The sequence below is a fragment of the Paralichthys olivaceus genome, chromosome 13 (genome assembly GCF_024713975.1).
Source record: "Paralichthys olivaceus isolate ysfri-2021 chromosome 13, ASM2471397v2, whole genome shotgun sequence".
In the NCBI taxonomy this organism is placed as follows: Eukaryota; Metazoa; Chordata; class Actinopteri; order Pleuronectiformes; family Paralichthyidae; genus Paralichthys; species Paralichthys olivaceus.
In genome coordinates, this window is record NC_091105.1 from 12,483,326 (window position 1) to 12,503,711 (window position 20,386).

Sequence of the window (20,386 nt, forward strand, 5' to 3'; positions counted from 1 at the left end):
GGTATCGTATCATGAATCTGCAATTAGTTGATTTTCCTGCTAGCAGAAGTCCAATCAGAATCAATCAAGAATATAGCTACATATTATTACTATATAAAGTGTATGGAAGATGCCTTATAAAACAGTGCTACACATTATGCTGGCATGCCACAACGTAAGAAGTAATATGAAGTTATGTTTCTGTCCACTGATATATGCAAGGCCAGTATTTTGCCCTCAAACCATTCCTGAGAAAAATACTTGACCATCTACGCATAGCATATACATAAACCAATTAGACAACAATCTGTTGTTAACTGACCGAAACAAAAAAAAGGATTTAAACCTCAACTGACACCATCACATGTCAAACTATAAATGAAGCCATAACCTAAAATAAACAAATTAATTTGACTGCTGGGCTTGCCGGGGACGAGACATCGCCTGAGGGTCTGAATTCAGCTCGTGTGCAGTCGAAAATTTGTCTCCAAATGTAGCATGACGCACACACACACACACACACACACACACACACACACACACACACACACACACACACACACACCTCTAATAGGTTGTTCAAGACCTGAGTCGTGAACGGTTTCCCTGGAGAGTAAAGAGAGGATTTCAAACCATGTGAATATTTTTTGCCTGTACGAAAGCATCTTGCGACATTCAACTGTTATGTGCTCTGGGACATGTTTACAAAAAACGCACGCTGAAGCACTATTTTAGAAATGCCAGGATGAAGTTGCAGTTTACGGCTCATGTGAAAAATTTAGCTCAAATTCACTCGGCGTTGAGCTGTATCAGCCTGCAGTACATTACTGGAGATCGTACATGCCAAAGAGAACATTAAACATTTATTCTGCCAGCTTAGTGAACAAAAATGCAGAATTCTCATTTGCAGTTATTGCTGACAACACTGTACTGCATGCACTGCAAGCAAGAGTGAAGTGCTGTGGAGCTGAGGTTCTATTCCCAAACGGAATTATTTGGGAGTTTCCAGCTGTTTCCAGCTGTCAGACGGCTCACAGAATGATACGAGGCATGGTTATTAAAGACAGATTCAGCATGCATATTGTACGTAGATCTATCCCGCTTCAATGGACAAAGAGAAGCCTGCAGGATGGAAGAGTTCTGAGGGATTTCTATCATAACTACTACTGTAATGCATTAGGTATGAAGTCCAGATTGAGGTTCTGACTCAGCTCAGCTCAGGTTTTTGGGGTTGTTGAACACTTAGATTGATATAAAGGTTGGGAGGCACAGAGAAAGACACTGTTTGTACAATAAGACACAAAGATAAGACAGAGAGAGGACACCAAAAGAGAGACAGAGGGGAGAGATGTGTTGCACTGAGGCAGAAATTCGGCCTCAGTGCAACAAAGATACTTGTTATAACCAAGAATTCCCAGAATTATTCTATAAATATTCCATTAGCAGCTTTCCAGACAGACACACTTGGGATGCTCATTATGAAACACTTAGAATAGGTTTGAGAAGAATCAGAGGCAGTTCGGATCAAAGTGCAACCTATTTCTGCAGATGTTTGACGAAAATTGTTGCTTTAGGGCTGATGAGATAAACAAATTCACATGCTCATGTGCACATGCATCTCTGGATGTTCTTCTATTACTTATGTTTGTGTGACTTCCAATGTGTGTCATCGCCTATGTGTGGTGTAAATGACACTGAATGTGTGTGTGATAGTGTCACATTATCACCATCTCCGCAGCAGGGCTAAGTAACATATAGCAACATCTCCGGAACTCAGAGAGCCTCGTCCTCTATCTCTGCCTTTACGGGTTGAGCAGTGACTGCACGTTTGAAGTTCAGAATCTTATCTGGCAAGCCAAGCGGCAGAAATCAGAAGGGAGGGAGGAGCTGCATGAAACTGCAGATTTCGTCACACATCGCTTATTTCAGAATTCAGCCTTTTCAACAACCCAGGGGACTGTGACACTTTGAAAATATCTCCACAAAGACAATGCTTGCTTTGGATTGTCTCATCCCATCCTTGGAAAACAAGCTTTGATAATCTATTTTGCCTCATCTAACTTCTTCCTTTCACTCTTCCACCTTGTGTCACTCTTTGTATGATGGAAGATAGATGACGCTGCTCAGAGTCATTCTGGCTGCTCTGAGAGCTGAGATTCAAATCTCTTATGTATCTGTGTCTGTCTATATAATCATATCTTCCACAAACAGATGTGGTCTGCAAATAGCATGCATCCGCACAGCTCCTTCGCTGGCTGCAGGGAAATCGGCAGCCCATTATGAGGCTGAAATAGGCCTAAAGAATTTTTCGCCTCATCTCCTCAGCCATACCTCCAGTCGAGTGAAAGAGCTGACAAGGTAGGAAAGAGCTGACACAGAAATCTAATTCTATAAGGATGAAAACCTCATACTCATCAGAGGTGCAATTTCACTGAGCTGTATTTTTACTACAGGAAGGATGAGGGAAGAAGAGAGCAGACTAGGCAGCATGTAATTTGCACAAATTTAATGAGCAGTGTGGTGATTAATGGTGATTAGGTAAATAGTTGTTTCTATGTACATTTTTTTTGCACCAAATCTATAGTTAACAAGGGGAAAACATTCTGCTAACAAGCAAGGCCGCCATTTGTTCTCATTCCACTTCAGACTGCCTTCTGGGATACAATGATTGAAGAAAAATAATTATGAGCCAGCAGGCCCGTTGGATCAGCAGCACGGTAACTAAGTTTAATTGAGGCCTTGTCTGTCACGTCAGTCTCTGCATCTCTCTGTATCTGATAACAACGACTGAGGTTTTGCTTAAACAGTAGTGGCCTAATTCGGACTCTGCAGTTTTAAATGTTAATTAAAGCTGCAAGCAGCGTCGATCGGGGCCCTCGCACCGTCGGGCATCTCTGGGCACTAAACGATTATCATACTTCAAGGTGAAATGCAACATAAGGGCTACTTTGGTTGATGATTTGTAGGGGGTGCTATCGAATTATTTTAACACACTCATGCGTTAATAAAGATGAACGACAGGACAGCTCCCCATCAGTGATGCCAATGTCTCAATCGCCCCCTAGTGGTTAGATACAGTATAGGTCATAAAGCCCAGCTCCTAATTTTAGCAGATGAGACTTGGGCAAAATGTTTTTAAAGATAGTTTCTGTCATTTTATATAGTTCTTATCACATTGATGTTCAGTCACCTTGATACCACCATCTATGCCCCGATGGTTACTGTGCAGAATCTGGCACCAAATGACGCCATTGGTGCAGATGGCGTCGTTTGTTTGTGGGATATTTTGGCTTTAATTCTGGTTAGTGGGAGGAAGTGGAGATGTGTCATACACAGTCTATGCACAAGACCAGAAATGTCACACTAACCCTAGGTTTTTGAACACATTTAGTTCTACAAAAAAGCAATAAAGTTTGATTAAGAATAACAAATAAAACAGAATATTAAAGATTGCAGTTTCAATAAGGTCCTCATACCAAATTAAGTCTTGATAAAAGTAATCCTTTCAGCAATATAAGCGTTTTGTCATGTTGCAGGATAAACACCAGTCAGAGGAGACTTTAAAAACTGTGTCATAGGTATTAGCACTCTTGTCCATCGGAGGTAAAGGAAGATGTCAGGTGACATTATTATAATGATGGTGCATGGTGAGTAGGTTGTGCTGAAAGGATGTTAATTTAATTCATCTGCTGCCAACCTAAGGAAGCAGTTATTCTTGCAGCTATGACAACAAAAATCCCTTTGAATTAGTATCATTCACCCAAACATGGGCATCAGATCAGAAAATGCTTATCTTTGTAGATTTGGAGGATATTTTTGGACAATGCATTTAGTTTTTTAGTTCAAAGGAATTGAATTAACTGATCTATGAAGCTTTAATAATAGAAGCTTTCTGTTATAAATTCCTCAGAATTTTTTTTGTTAAGAATACATGAAGTAATATTGATACATGAAATATGCATGTGAACTGACTGTGGGTTGTTTCATATATGAGCGACAGTCAGTCAGTCTTATGTTGATGCTATTGGAGCAAACTCTCCTTACACCCATGAAACTATGTTTTGTGATGATTTCGAACAAACCACTGGCGTTAGATTTATAGATGTTATTTGGTGCCGTCTCCAAAACAAACTGTTTTTGTACTGAAATTAAACTCCACAGAATTTAATTAAACCACTTGAGACATGTTTGGTCTCATAATGTATTTTTTAACTGTTTCCTGGTGGTTCATTCTATCTACCAGCAGAACTTGTCAGTGTTTTATTGGGTGTCTGACTGTCTGTCTGTTTGTCTGAATGTCAATGTGCTTATTCAGAGGGAAACATGATTTCCAGGGATTTGCTTTAAATTGAAGTGTATTGTGATGTTAATGTAAGAGCTTTGTTTCTCAAATTTCTGTACAATTGCATAAAAAAACATTCCCAGAAATTCAGAATCATCCGGTGTTTCCGCTCTCTTGTATTCATCTGTAGAAAATACAACCATACACACTGTCGGCGCTGATAAGACACATCGGATTCTCACGCATTCTTCTGTCTCATGTAGGTTTTTTAATAGAGGAAGAGAATTATTCATTGTCTCCTGCACTAATCTGCACGTCTGTAAAAGCTTTACTTGTGTTCGCCGTTCAGTGTGATTCTATTATGCACTATTGTGCCGAACGTTTCTACGCTTTCATTCAACATTGTGTTTCCAAACAGCAGACGGCTTGCTAGCAGCGATAAGAAACAGACATTTAGTGGATAAATGAATAAATAAAAATGATGATTGGGTGCAATATCTAATATTCATATACAGCCAGGCTGCTATTACTGTAACACACGATGTGGTCGGTTTCATTGTGTCTTTCCCTTCTGAATGTGTTCAAGTGTTCAAGTTGGACGGTCTGTCCATTGTGAAGCATTGCCCTTCACTGCAGCATGTACGTCATGTACTTTATATATATACCTGATTGTAAGTCTTTAAAAACCGGTACAAGGTTTTATGGAGGGATGACTGTTTGTAAAATTATTAAATATATATATATCAACAACAATTAAGATATTTTTTTGAACTGGTGGAGACTTGTAGTTGGTGTGTGTGTGTGTGTGTGTGTGTGTGTGTGTGTGTGTGTGTGTGTGTGTGTGTGTGTGTGTGTGCTTGAATGAAGATGTGTTGATCTGCAAATGTGAGATAAACAGAAAGAGAGAGTAAAGAGTGAGAGATACTATGCTGGCTTATGTCCTTGTCATATGGCAAAAATATATTTTAAGGGAAGCACAAATAATTAATGACTTGCTGCAATTACTTGTTCGAGAATTCAGGCATTAATGATGCGCGTAGATGTGTTGGTGTGTGCATCTGTGGTTGTGAGAGTTTTGTGTGTCATGGCACGCTGTGTCCTTGCTTGGGAGCTGGGTGAAAAAACGCAGCACATGCAAACCTGAAACGGCAGGTGTCTGCAAGAACAGGTGAAAATCACACGCTGGGTAATGTGCCACGCTTCTGTGTGTGTGTGTGTTTGTGCTTGTGTTTGTGTGTGACAGAGAAAGAGAGAGAATGCAGGGAATGTATGCATGAATCTGTAAGTTTACATTAAATTATATAAAGTCTATTCCCTATCTTCTGTTCACTTCAATGTGCAAATGACTGATCTATTAAGAGGGGTGCAGATAGAAAAGGAGCCGAGAGGGAAACATGCAGTTCAAATTTGCATAAGCTGCAGATTCATGTGTGTGTGTGTGTGTGTGTGTGTGTGTGTGTGTGTGTGTGTGTGTGCGTGTGTGTGTGTGTGTGTGTGTGTGTGTGTGTGTGTAAGAGAGTAAGGAGGAGAGACAGTATGTGTAGGTTAATTGCTGTGTGACCATGCTGAGAGCAGGGAACTCTGACCTGTCATGGGTCAGGCATGGTCTTTTCTGATTGGCTTGCAGAAGATAAACTGTATAATTACTCTGAATACCCTTGGTGATGACCTCTGTACTTAGCAGAACACACTCCAGCTGCACTTATAGACAGATGCACAAAACACACACAGTGTTTTGCCCGGGCCAAAGTCCAGGGTTGCAAATTTCTCAATTTTCAATCAGTCGTGTTTGAAACCAAGAACGTGTTTCCTCCAAAATTCATTGGTACGACTTCAACTGCTTTGCCGACTTAAGTTTGAGGAGATGAAAAATTAAAATCACTCAAAGAATTGTTGAAGCTCCAACTCCAAAATGTCGAAAGGCGACAGGATATACGGATGATTATACACAGTATCAAGGGGTGGACTTAGAAGTGTGTGAAAGGATGTGTGTGTTTGTGTGTGTGTGTGTGTGTGTGTGTGTGTGTGTGTTTGTTTATGTGTGTGTGTTTGTGTGTGTGTGTTTGTGTGTGTGTGTGTGTGTGTGTTTGTTTGTGTGTGTGTGTTTGTGTGTGTGTGTGTGTGTGTGTGTGTTTGTGTGTGTGTGTGTGTGTGTCTGCGTCACTGAGGACAGTAATCCCTCCGCCTTTGTCCAGGTCACGTATCCTGTCAGGTAGCCATGGAGATTCAAGGGGAAAAGCCAATGGAACGCCTTTGTGTCAGCAGACGAGTGTAATTAGTCTCTGACTTCCTGGGCTATAGATTGACATTTAAGTGTCATTCGCACTTGGTATGTATGTGTCACTACACAAATGAGTGTGCCCGTTAGGAAGAAGACCTACCTGTTGTGTTGTTTTGTGTTTTGCACAAAACGTATACACACACAAACACACACTGTGGAAAAGCCTCAGGATGCTCTTGCCCCTCTCCGTGTCATGTCTGAAGCTGGTGCTGATCTTACTTGACAAGTTATGACAGAAACAATGACATGATAGCATATCATCATGGCTGGCAGACCCCTGAGAGAACTCAATACTAAACAGATGAGGAAATATGCATTATGTAGTGTATCATATTGTAATGTTTCATGATGTTTCCTATCGTGGAGAGTTGTGTTGTTCTGCATCATATCTGTAGATGCTTTGTATTGTTTGCTGTAAAACACCGCGCCCCTAGAAGATCCTTTGTATTGTGTTGTGTTACATTGTGTCTGTGCTGAGGCCAGTTCAACCAAGTGCAGTTGACATGTCCTGAGGACCATGTGTGAACATTAAAGACGCTCGATATTCCTTTATATATGTGTGTATGTGTGTGTGTGTCTCCTTCGCTCTGCATTAATGCCATGGAGGAATGTGTGAAAGCTGTCAGAGAACATCAGGTTCCTGAAATAGACACACCCCATGGGGACGAAATAAAGAGACAGAGAGAGAGAGAGATGGCAGAGCGGGGATTCACATTTGCGAGACAAAAAGCCCAGATTCTGGGACAGTGACAATGATTAATTAGAGATTAGAGATTACGGTAAACAGAGAAGCACATATGTGCGTGCACAAACACACATTTGCTCAAACACACAGCGCTAAACTCACACAGCAGCGAGTTCAATGCCGTGTGGAGTTTCTGAAAAGCCTCTTGTCACGGCACACTGGAGGAAGGCCAAGTGCCAAACATGCAGCACACCACCTTCTGAATTAGACATAAATGAGTCTTTAGAAAACATTGAATTAAAGGGTGATATAAAGTTGGGTTTAATGTATTTATGAAAGTTCAGATCAAGCAACTGACAGAATAACCAAAGTAATGTATGTAAGAGAGAGGAACTAAGAGGCTCACAGTATGTAATATCTATAATACACACACTTTCTATAAGTCATATTGAACCACAGCTCTCAGGGTCAGAGTTATATATAAAGATTTAACATGAAACCTTTTTAAAACATGTTCATCATTAGGAGATTCAATTTAAATCAAATTACATAGTAACTGTTATAATTTAGGACCCCTCTAAATTATTGAATATTGATTCGTAAGAATGAAAAACAGAGTCATTGAATTGCATTATACACACACAGCAAATGGATGCAAAGGTTTGAAAGGTTGTTTTTGCATTTTTTTAAAGCTGCTTCAGTAAAATCGTGCATACTTTCCTTTTTGCTGACATTTAATAAAAATATACACTTAGCGCCAGTGTGAAAGCGCCCTTACATTTTTTATCTATTATCCCAAAATGAACCTGCTTTTAGGCACAAGAGCTAAAATATGCTCCTGTAAACCAACGTCGTCCAGTGATTCCAAACTATTGTGCCTCAATAACCGACCAGTCATCGGACCCCCATACTTGCTGTTTGTCAATCTGTGGGTGATAGTTGGATTTTAACATATATCATTTATTTATCATTACTTAAATTAGCACAAAGTACTGGCCTCTCAATGAACCTAAGCAGATATTGGTTTCAACTCAATCACAATCAATTTGCAGACTGCAAATTACTTGACTTGTATAATCTGTCAATTCTTAACTTTCTTTGTTTTGCTCATAGTTATAATTGTTGATAATACATTTCATCCATCCATTTTCTGGACCACATGTTCTCTGGGGGTTGTGGGTAGAGCTGCAGCTGCCACACAATGTCATGGGAGCTTATTTTATAATGGGTTCACTCAAATGAAAAACCACAGTTTTCTGTGGTACGAAACTTGACCTTATCTTGTTAGTTTCTACTTTGTATCTTACAGGGGGGAACTGAATGTACCCAAGAAGATGCTGTGCAGAGAATGACCTCACATAGCTTAACTAGTGTGTGTGGGAGTTTATGTGTGCCTGAAATAACATGGCATAGTTTTTTTTTGTAAAACCTTATGTTACTTCATTTTCTTTTGTCTTCCAGCTCAGTACCTGTGGAATGATTGACTCCTTTGCAAAGGCTTCAATAAAACTTAGAAAAGACAACTTGGTCTCAAAAAACTTTGTTGGAGTGAGTCGGAAAAATCCCAGGCAGACACAAGGAGAACATAAAAACTCCACCCAGGCCAGAGTTTAAACCATGACGTGATGTGAAAGTGCTGACCATCCTCATATAAGATGTCAGAGATTTCGATATTTTATCTGCCTATAAACTGCGATTTTATATCAGAATGATAAAATGATGTCAATTAAATAAGTCAATATAGTCTTGTGTCTTATTACTTATTTTCATGTTACTTATAAATGTAAAGGGAAAAATTAATTCTAAAATAGAAGGGAACATTTTTTCAGAGGTCTACGATGCAACTGAATAGTTTGCAAAATGTTCTGCTGTAAAAAACTAGATATAAAAACTAGTGGTCTGGTTTTACTTCAATAGACCTCAACAATGCAGGTCTTCTTCTTTCACAGGGGCACAAGCTGCACTGGTTCATAGTTCAAAATAAATATCGAGCCACAGAAAGTGATTCATGACACATTTCATAATGTTTTCCTTCAGTGTATCATTGTAACACAGATTCTTCTTTGTATAGATTGCATTTCGAAGGTGCATTTGACATTCTTCATGTGTCCATATTTTTTGCTGTCTTTGTCCAGGCTGGTATTTTCTCGCATTGTGATCTGAAAAAAAACAACATAATATCAAAATTTCAGGTCACGTTATGCTCTCTTTTAACGAATTTACCCACATTGTAGGAGGTGAAGAGGAGACGAGGGTTTAAGAGACTCTTATAAAATGACATCTTGAATCATCTGCTGCAATATTAAACACGAGAAAGAAAGAAAGAACAAGAGTGTATAGAGTCTGAGGGATAGAAAGAAAGAGCGGGCACAATCATCCCTTCATCGTACACTCGGAGCAGACAGTCGATGAGGGAACATAAGCTATCTCTGCCTTTCCACAAGACCCGCCGCTTTCCTTACAGGAGTGGTGGATAATTAAAAGATGGACTGATAGCACGGGAGAGCAAGAGGACCACTGAGACCTCATCTGTTTTCCACACTCTGACATAATTAAAATAGAGACTTTATGAAATCATTCACAGCTGCAAGTTTTTTTTTAATTCACATTTCAAAAGTACCTCATCAACAAAAATCATCTTCAACCGTAATGACTCCGCTTGAGAGGAGGACCTGTTAGAGACATGGGATATTTTATGGGAGCAATTGCGGGAGTCGTTTAATTGCTTCAGGCTGAGAATTGAGAGGTTCACTGTGTTATCGGGTCTCAATATATCCAAAGCATGGTCCTCGGGGGAGTAGTTACTCTATTTATTCATTGCACTGCTGTAATTATGGCAGTGCTGTACTTTATATTTCCGCAGAAACGGTGTATGTTTGCATGTTACCACAGAAGCAGTGTTATTCCTTTTCATTTCATAATAGGCTGATATAAAATTGTGTAAATGTATTTACAGCGTTGTTTACAGTTGCTTTGTCTGCTGTATTATGTTGTAATGAGGTTTTACAGGTGAAGGTTTTTCTTTACCATCTTTCATTAAAGTCTCTGTATTTGTCTCTTTATGTGAGTGAGGAATTCCACCACTATGAAGAATAATAGAACATTTCATACATGATTGATTGTATGTTACAGATATTTAAACTGATCCAATCAACTGAAAAAAAAGAATTTAGGTGACTTATTTGTCTCATCCGATAAAGTTTATGTAAAAACTTGAGATTTTAAGGACTTGTTTAGATTCATCATATTTTACGATAATTTGTGGGAAAAGTTATTAAATCATTTCATTGATTTATGTGTTCGGGGGGAAGTGTAGCTGTATTTCCTGCCATGGGAACTGAGTGACTTCTCTATTGCTGTTGTTTTTTACTTCTTAATTTCCCCCTCTTTCTTCCTCTAAACCCATAGACCACTCCTGGTGATGTCGCCCGCCTCTCTTCAGCCTCAGAGATAGACGGATCAATTTAGTCTGGAACTCAGCTCTGCCCATGTCTTGTTGAGTACTTTCATAGCTCCTCTTCTCTGTCCTGTCATCCAGCCACCATTCCCAGCGTAGACCATTGTAATCCCTCTCTGTCTCTCTGACTCTCATTCGCACACTGCTTATTTTTCACTCTCTTCCTTTATCTTTCAGTGTACAGCCTCTTCTCGTCTTGGGGGTGCATTTATATATATATGTGTGTGTGTGTGTGTGTGTTCATGTGTGCGAGAGAGAGAGAGAGAGAGAGAGAGAGAGAGAGAGAGAGAGAGAGAGAGAGAGAGAGTGAGAGCTTCAGTAAATCCCAGGTAAGAGCAGAGCTTTTCTGTGGGAGAATTTCATTTGAACACCTCTCATCTTGCAGAGAGCAGGAGGATAGGAGTCCCCAAGTTATTAATCCAATAACCATTATGTGTGTGTGTGTGTGTGTGTGTGTGTGTGTGTGTGTGTGTGTGTGTGTGTGTGTGTGTGTGTGTGTGTGTGCGTGCGTGTGTGTATTGGGTGGGGGGTGTTTATAGGAATGGATGTCACTCCCATAAACTCAAACTGAAGGTCAAGAGAAGAAGAAAGAGAGAGAAACACAGACAGGTATGGTGACGGGTGGGGGGGTATGTGTGTGTGTGTGTGTGTGTGTGTGTGAGTGTGTGTGTGTGTGTGTGTGTGTGTGTGTGTGTGTGTGTGTGTGTGTGTGTGTGTGTGTGTGTGTGTGTGTGTGCGTGTGTGTGTATGTGCATGGATAAGGGGGTCAAACCGTGAATGTGCTGGGGTGTAAAGTCAAGGTGGCATCAAGACCCACAGACACGCACACACACACACACACACACACACACACATATATTCACTGTCTATATGTTAATATACTTGTATTGACATACAGTATAAGCAAGCTCACTCTCACATACACATATACACACACACATGCACGCTGCAGCTGAGTGAGAAAGAGTATATTGAGTTAGAGAGCTGAGGTCAGCTCTAAATCATTACAGGTCACTGTGGCAGGCCTGGCTACCAGATTAGATTAAAGTCTAGCTGATAGACCCAGCCAAGCACATTAAACACACATACACACACACACACACACACACACACACACGAACACACACACACACACACACACACACACACACACACACACACACACACACATTTTTGTGCATGGGATAAACACAAAAGTGGACACCCCTGCACATTAATCACATTGAGGCTGGAGGTAATGTGCTGCGATGTAGCTTTGGTTCTTCACAGAAAGTGTGGCAGCTTCCTGAACCCTGATCAGTAAACAACCATACAACAGATAAAAGCAGCAACAGTCCCAGTGGAGCCGACTGTTGGGAAACCAGCCTTTTAGGAAGTTGAAGGGACTGATTTGATTAAAAGCAGGTTCAGATGGGTCACTTGTACTGGTCCTCTGGCTCCACACACACACCAGGGCAGAGATACTCGCCCCGTGTTTAATTCTCTGCGAAATACAACTCTTTTGTTGAGAGTAAGAGATGTGTGTGCTCGTGTGTGTGCAGTTGGATGGAAGAGAGGATAAAATGAATGGAGGAGCAGCTGCTGTTTATCTGCATGGCATCTCTGCAAGCACAAGAACAACACTATAAAGCTCTCCTGGTGGGCTATATGTTACGGCGAGCAAAGACGGGCCCTATATCCTGCCCTCTGCGTCACTCGCACTTCTCGCTCTGTTCAAAAGGAACAATAGAGTGAAAGATGGAAGATGTTTATCAATGGCCTATACCCCCTGTCTCCCCTCTCTCCCCTTCTCTATCTCTTTCTGCCCCATGCCGCACACTTATCTCTCTCCGCGAGGTGATATATGGATGACCTTCAGTGGGGAATTTGCTATTTGCTGCCAAGTGGATTTTTAACTGCCTCCATGAGTCACGTGACCTCACTTCCTCTGACCCTGCTAGGTGCTGCTTGGCGTGGCTGGCGGCCAGGAGCAAAGGGGCACCAAGCCATGCCAGATAAGGGCTTCTCCAAATCAGCTTGGACCAACGATGGCTCTCCTCTCCTCTCCTCTTCTATTCTATATTGATGTACGGGGTGGGGGGGGGAGCCTCTGGTCTCTCTAACACCATATTTAATCTCAACTGTCATTGCTTTGAAGTACAATAACTGCAGATGAGAGGACTCTCGAGTGTGCTCCTGTGTTTGACTAAAATTGGCAGAGTGCGTTTCCCCTCTTCCTCCGGGACGAGCCAGAGACCCCTTCAGCAGACCTTATCTATTATTTACACAGCACCAGTGATATTCCAATAAATAAGCTAACTGCCTTTCCAAACTACTTTCTACTGTCACAAACAAGAGAATCACATTCGTATGCTTCCTGACACGCAGACGCAGCGGCATCTTCTGATCCAGCGTAAAGCTTTTTGAATAAGGCATCACAATTCTGAACAAGTATATGATGAAAGTTCACAGCAAGAACACATAGTCGCTCATGAACACGAATAACAAGAGGGTCACAAGTGCACAGAAACACATCAGGAAACTTACATACGTGTCCAAGCACACACACACACACACACACTTAGGACTGGTCACATCCATTCTGGACGGGATGTTGTGTATTCCATATACCATTGGTGCTAACTCTAAGGCCCATTACTTTCATCTGCTGCAGAATATATGGTGATTAGCTTCCAGGGAGCACACCAAGAGAGGGGAGAGGGCTGCTGAAGGAAGAGGGGGCAAATGAGGGAGGAGGAGAGGGAGGGATGTGAAATAAATTGCTGTTGAAGTGCATTGAAACTTCACGTTGAATATCTACCTCATTGCAATGTGACAAAGAGATTTTTGGGGGCACATTCAGGCAAATACAAATCCACAGAAAGACTAAAAGAGAAATTGTGTATATGCACATCTTCTCTGCATATGTATGAGTTGCAGCGTCATTAATAGTGTTAGCGCAGCAGCCCACCTTAATGATCCCTATCTTTCTCAGTGCGTCCGCCTCTGACATCGTTTCCCTCTAACTGCAGGGCCAGCGGGGTTCACATCAGGACACAGCACAACTCACACACTGCCCATATATCAGAGACATATCAGAACGCTTTACCAGAGAGTGACTAATTGACCATCGGCTAGGAGATCAAGTCCGCATCCAAAGCCAGGTTGTCAGCTCTGACAGGCTCAAATCTGGCCCTCGTCCCATATTTTACCTTTTGCTCGTCTCAGCTTTATTCTGAACAGAGTCCTATTAAGAGCAGAGGCTATTCCCCTCTTATTCTTCTGGGTTCTGTCTCAGTGGAGCCCTCTGACCAGATTTGACCAGCTTCCTATTTCCTATTCGCTCTCCTTTCACAGTAAGCCTGTGCTCAACCATTAAACCATAACTAAATATAAATCATCCTTTCTCTTACTCTATCATTCTGATAGCCCCTGCACACTCCCCCATTTGTTCTCTTTATTTCTCCCTCCATCCTCTCTCTCTCACTCTCTCTCTTTGTCTTCCATATTCTCTCTTTCTTTCCCTCCACCTTACACAAACACAGCTCTAATAAATTGTGGCACTGGTAATTACATAGAACCCACCGGTAAATTTCACTTCCATTTACATTTAGATTACAGAATATTTCATTCCTATCAATCTGCAGCGCAGGACCAATGTGTGCATGGCTTCACACATATGCAGACACAACTGTTCATGGCATTTTTATATTCACGCTGGTGCACGTCCGCACACACACACACACACACACACACACACACACACACACACACACAGGAACAAGCATAGGGTACATACACACACACATACACACAAACTGTGCAAGTGCACTCATGCTCACAGAAACACAAACACAAACACAATGAGCAATAAATCTCAATGTTCACCAGCACGCATGGACTAATGCACATATTAGGGTGGTAAATCCTGATTTCATCGGCTCCATACTGTATTTATATTTGCAAACACACACACACACATACCAGCTTCCTACATAGTTGATGGAGTCAAATGATGGATCAGGTATGTTGTGTTCATAAATTTAATGCCGTTTTGAAAAAGAGCCACAATTTACCTTGAACCGTGCAATCTTTATCTGATGAAGAAATCGCCCTCTCTCTCCGGTTTTGTTTATTTTAGCAGTAAAGAAATCTTCTTGCAGGAATATTTATCTGCCTACACATACATTCTTTGCATAGTAGTTTCACAGCAATGCCACGGTGAGTCTGTGGAGGCAGCACACTTCTGTCCCGCACGCAGACACACCACAGGCACACAAGCACACCTATTTTTCACACACAAAAACGTACCCACTTCTGGATCATAATACATTCATAAGCAATCTCATGCACTGCGCATAGAAGACAGCAATATGCACCCAAACCTAACTGTAATATTTCAACGGCTTATAAGGAGAGAGGATAGGAGAAGAAAAGAGCCAGAGGCAGCAGCGGGGGAAAACGGATACCACCATGATTTTTGCCTTCTTTCGCTTCCTCTCTCTCTTTCTTCCTGTCTCTCTTCCCATCTGTCTCTCCTGCTCTGACTCTGCCTCCATCAGATCCACCCACCCTCCTCCTCCTCCTCCTCCTCTCAGTATTACTGCATCATTTTCAACAGTAATGAGTGCACCAGGAGCATGGAGAGAGCAAGGGAGAGGGGAGGTACTTCAGGGAATTAGAGTGTTTAAAATATACACAACGGTTTTCCTCTTGTGGATGATCAGTGCAAATAGACCCCCACCCACTCAAACCCCTGCATACGCCCAGTGCAAGCAGAGGGAGCCGAATCACGCTGCATCGCTGCATCTCACACCTGCATGATGTGTGCTTTCTGATCCCTGACATTATTAGAACATGATTAACAAATACCAAGGACCTTTTTTCAATCACCACAGAGGAGCCTTAAGTGTTTGTGCCATTGTCTTCTGCATTCATCATTACTGCCGCTGTTTTGCTCTCAGTGGCACTCCAGGACATAGAAAATACATTACCTTGCAGTGCTTAAGTGTATGAGACATTAACTAAAGCTTTTGCTGGAAGATAGTATAGAGGTAATTTCCTGCGTGAAATTGGTTTCCTTTTTCTTGTGTGAGAGAAGTGTATTCCCGGGCGGCAAAGTGGCTGAGAAAAGACACAAAGACACATGTTTCCATCACTGACACGCGACAAGTTTCTGGAGTTCATGCATGTAGAGTATGCATAGGTGTCTGTGAGTGGACATGACCACACTGATTATGTCTCCACACTGAAACCTTTATTGTCATTAGGGAGTTTGCAGATATGATCTGTGGAGATTCAGGCCAGTGGCTGCAGGAGGAAATGCAGCGGCTGGAGGAGTTTCATAGAAACCAACAAAGTGATAATGCTGGCCATTGGGACTGAACATCATCAGTGCAGTGTAAATAGCCACAAAAACACACGCTGTTAAACCTCAAGGTTACAATGAGCTGGCAAAACATCCTGCACAGATTAGCAGAAAGCAAATCACTGAGACTGGAATAATGAGCAGAGGATAAATGTTGTACCTGTGTTAGTGAAGACCAACACACTCAAGGAAAAATACACAATTACCAAAAATCATGGTGAGCTTGACCGCAAAATTTAAATCTCAAAAATATTGTATAATTTAGATTTTCAATATTGAATTCCAAGAAATTTTCAAAAAGTTACATTATGAGTAAATATCTCTGTCTCAAAATATGTGACCATTAACTCTTGGCTAGAGTCAATTCTTCTTTAATATATTATTTTATATAATTTCTATATTACCCTGGAATCATACCTTCTAAAAACCAGGATTGTCTTCAGGAGGCCACTTCCGATTAACCAAAAGTTTGTCTGTTTAAACAAAGTTGTTGATGTAAAGTTTCTGTGTCGGCTCCTGCATGTGTGTGTTTTTTTAAAAAGACACATATGTGATATAGCCAGACAGATGGACATGAAACAACTGCAGAGTCCCCATGGAACAAACCTCTCATGCAGATAAAAAACAGCACTCCCATTCTCTTTCAGTCATAACTGATCAAAACCCCCAAATCCAGCTCTGCTTCGAATAACACAGCTCTATGGAGGGCTGATGTTTGGCTGAAAAGTGTCAGGAACCTGCTGGACAGAAGAAACTTGCTGAACTGCTGAATGAGAGAATGAGTAGGTTGCAGTGGAGCAACATGTTTCACAAAGAGTAGGAGGTTGCTGGGAAGAGGTATGTTTGCAAAAGCTGCAAAAGTACAAGGATCAGCCACGTTTTGTTTTTGATGTGGTATCAAGTTCAGTGGCCTCAGAAATTGGGGTGGAGGAATGAAAGGTTTGCTGCTCACGTCATCCTTTGGGTGTTTGTTGAATAAAAGATGCGATAAAAGAAAGTTGTGCTGAAGCTCCCTCCTTTCCTGTGCATCAAAAACAACAGCAGTACTTCGGTTTTATGTTACTTTGATTTAGTCACTGGAGGGGGATATTTAAAGCTGAATTCACAGCTGCACTGACTCTAAAGCCTGTTGACGTGGGAGGATAAATAGCCTATAAGAGTCAGGTGTTTGTGTTGAGGTGTTTTTCAAGAAGTGACGGGTGTCTTGATTTAAATAAAGATCCAGCTCATAAAGAAATGATAAAATGAAAGGAGCAGACAGAGAGCAAAGTGGACTCTCGTCCCTGTGTGTCCTTCCACTTTATGTTTACCTCTGAAACCATGAGCTGTCTGCGGACAAAAGGCACCTTAATCCCGGGTTGAATATGCATGACGCGCCGCGCGGTGCCAGTGGGCGCTCACAACTTAATAGTTTCAGCACCGCGGCGGTGAACAGCGCCATGCGCCGCCGAGACAGACTGTGGGGCTCAGCTGCAGCTGGTTCCGAGGCGCTCTTTGACGGAGCCCGGGGGCAGTTTGACAGGCCGAGCCGGAGAAAGACCCCCTTTATCTGCGACCAAATCATCAGCAACCGATGACACCGAGACCTTGTTGTAAAAAAAAAACAAAAAAACGTGGCCCTTTTACTTCGATGGCCGAAAAAAAGGAGAGGGGAGACAGGGGGAGACATGGGGAGACATGGGATGAGGGTGCACCGAAAGGGACAAGAGAGGGAGACTGACAGAAACATATTGTCTGCGGCTCACTTCGCAGACGTTTTCAAGTCGCATAACACACAGTGTCACACACCCTGCAAAATAAAGTTTATCCCCTTTCTCTTCTCGTGACGCACAACCAAAATAGATAAGGAGATGGAAGAAGACAGAAGAAAATAGAAATGGTAGAGAAAAGACGCGGGTGGAGGGGGGTGGGGGGTGTATGTGTGTGTGTGTGTATGTGGGGGGGGGGGGGTGTCTCCACACACTTCAATTTGGAGTTACTCAAGCACAGCGCGCGGACACAAGTGATCCCAGACTCACACACACACACAAACCGACACGGGCGGGCTGCAGATTGAAATCCGGGGGTGCAGCTCCTGAGAACACACACACATACACACATACACACACACACGCTTGCACGCACACAGAGTCAGAGAGATGGGTTGAGGAGGAGTGTGTGTTTCCTTCTTGATGCAGAATTGGAGCCACTTCAGCCCGCCTGCGCTGCAGCCTCATCATAACAACTACAGGACCCTCTGCTCCGGATGGATCGAACCGTCTCCGCGCACCACGCACCGCGGAATCTTACCCTCGAGCCGGGTGTCTATCAAACAGGGAGCAGAGAGGAAAGAAAAAACTGGGTCAGATGTTTTCCTCTTTCTTTTCTTCCTCGACGTGCGTGAGAGCGGAGGCGCACCTGCGAGCGCGTCTGCTCCTTTTTTGCTCCTCGCTGATGCGAGCCCCAGTTGGGCTGTTGCTGCTGTTGCTGCTTGGCTGAGGCTGCATACAGTTTGCAGACTGGACCAGTGGAGTGGGAAAAAGAAACAGACAAAAAGAAAGAGAGAGAGAGAGGAGGGGGAGAGAGAGGAGGGGGAGCTGGGACTGGATGGATACCTCTCTTCCTCTGGCGCTCTACAGGCGCTCATTCATTTATTTAAGCCTGACCGACGACAGCATGCCAAGCACAGACTCCAGCGGTGGAGCTCGGTCAGTCTAATACAACTGTCTCTCAGTCTGTCTCTGTCTGTCCCTCTCTCACACTTCTCCCAGGGAGCCATCCTCACCCTGCCCTCTCTCCTCATGCACAGACTTGCCAAAAGAGGAAAGGAGTGAGACTTCGTGCTCCGGCCGCGCGCTCTCACCTGCGCAGTATCATCCGTGAGTGGCACCACTTCATCTGCCGACGTCCGGAACACCACCGACGACACCCACACAGGACCTGAGGACACCGAGGAAACCTGCTCCATGGGCCCCACACCCAGAGAGGCCCCCGGGATGGCGTGCAGCGCGTGTTACTACCTGGTCATCAGCTCCACGCACCTGAGCAATGGACACTTTCGGCGCGTAAAGGGGGTCTTCAGAGGACCGCTGTGCCCAACTGCAACCAGTGATTCACCGGTAGGACAACGTGTGTGTGTGTGTGTAGTTGTGGTTTTGTAAAAGATTGTAAAAGAGTTTCAGTCAAGTTAGATATTCCTTTTCCCCCACCTTCTCTTGGCACAAGTTCACGATAAGAGTCAAAGAATGTGTTTTGTGTTATTGTATGAACTTATAAACTGTATTTGCCCTTAAAAGGTGTATTTGAATGTGTGTGTAAACAGGGTAGATAAAAGCCTATACAGACCCAGAGGCCCTGTCATCTGGAGGTGGATGGCAGAGGTGGATGTTCTTTTTCTGAAGGGATTATCTTTTCTTTTTCCTGAACCATAAAAGAGAGATTTTTTGGCAGAGGATAGTAAATGTGAATATTTTAACAGAGGAGAAAGTGAGTATCCAACCATGAAGCCATTGTCCCTCCATACCACCTTCTCTCTTTGGGAATTAAAACGAATCAAATTACATTAGTGCTCTGAGAAGTAGATGAGTTGCCCAGACGAAAATAGCTGTAATTACCTGGGGAGTATTTGTTAGGTATGTGTGCATCTGCCTGTGTGCGTGTGTGCGTGTGTATTTGACCTGCCCAGCCTGGTGGGGTAAGTGCCTGACCTTTCCTTGGTGCCTGTGGTTCCTTTGAGCCACCAAACAGGCTTTTAGTTTGTGTGCACTTCAGTGAAATAGAAATGTATTTTTAAGAGAGAGAGAGAGGGCAGAGAAGTAAGTAAAGACAAAATGACAGTATGCACATCATATTTTGGACTTTGTTAATGAGGGTGAACGTGTGTTGTAGATCCAGGGGCTGCTGGGAAAGTCTCTGGTAATCACACATTATTCATGAGCTCTTAATGTGAGACGAGACAAAGTGGCAGAGCCGATGACAAGTTTGATGAGAAAGGAGGAAAGGAGCAGCTGGTACGTGTGTGTGTGTGTGTGTGTGTGCATACTCAAGTCATTACCAGTCTGTCATGTTAGGCCCTTGCTCTCTATGTGATGGGAATGAGTGAATAGTGTTGAGCAGAGCACAGTCACTGTGACAGAGATGATGTTCAGACTAATATTCACATAACTACTTAAAAAAATTTGCATTCACTCATAAACACACACACACACACTCTCCCTCTCTGACTCTATCATTCTCTCTCTCTTCTCTCCCTCTCTCTCTTACACACACATTATTTTAGTTTGCTAAGAAATTAAATGAGAAAACATACATTCTGTAAATAGACAGTACAGTGTATATACATACAGTTAAATTACAAATAAGGCAAATCGGCACAT

General features: G+C 42.5%; 1 protein-coding gene across 1 annotated transcript in view; it reads left to right on the forward strand.

Moving 5' to 3' along the window:
- Positions 1-18,830: 18,830 nt before the first annotated feature.
- Positions 18,831-20,386, forward strand: part of LOC109633179 (zinc finger protein 804B) — a 32,486-nt gene continuing 30,930 nt past the window's right edge. Inside the window, exon 1 of the mRNA XM_020092819.2 lies at positions 18,831-19,129. Within this exon, the coding sequence (XP_019948378.2) occupies positions 18,977-19,129 (153 nt within the window). The 5' untranslated portion in view covers positions 18,831-18,976. The remainder of the gene's footprint in view (positions 19,130-20,386) is intronic.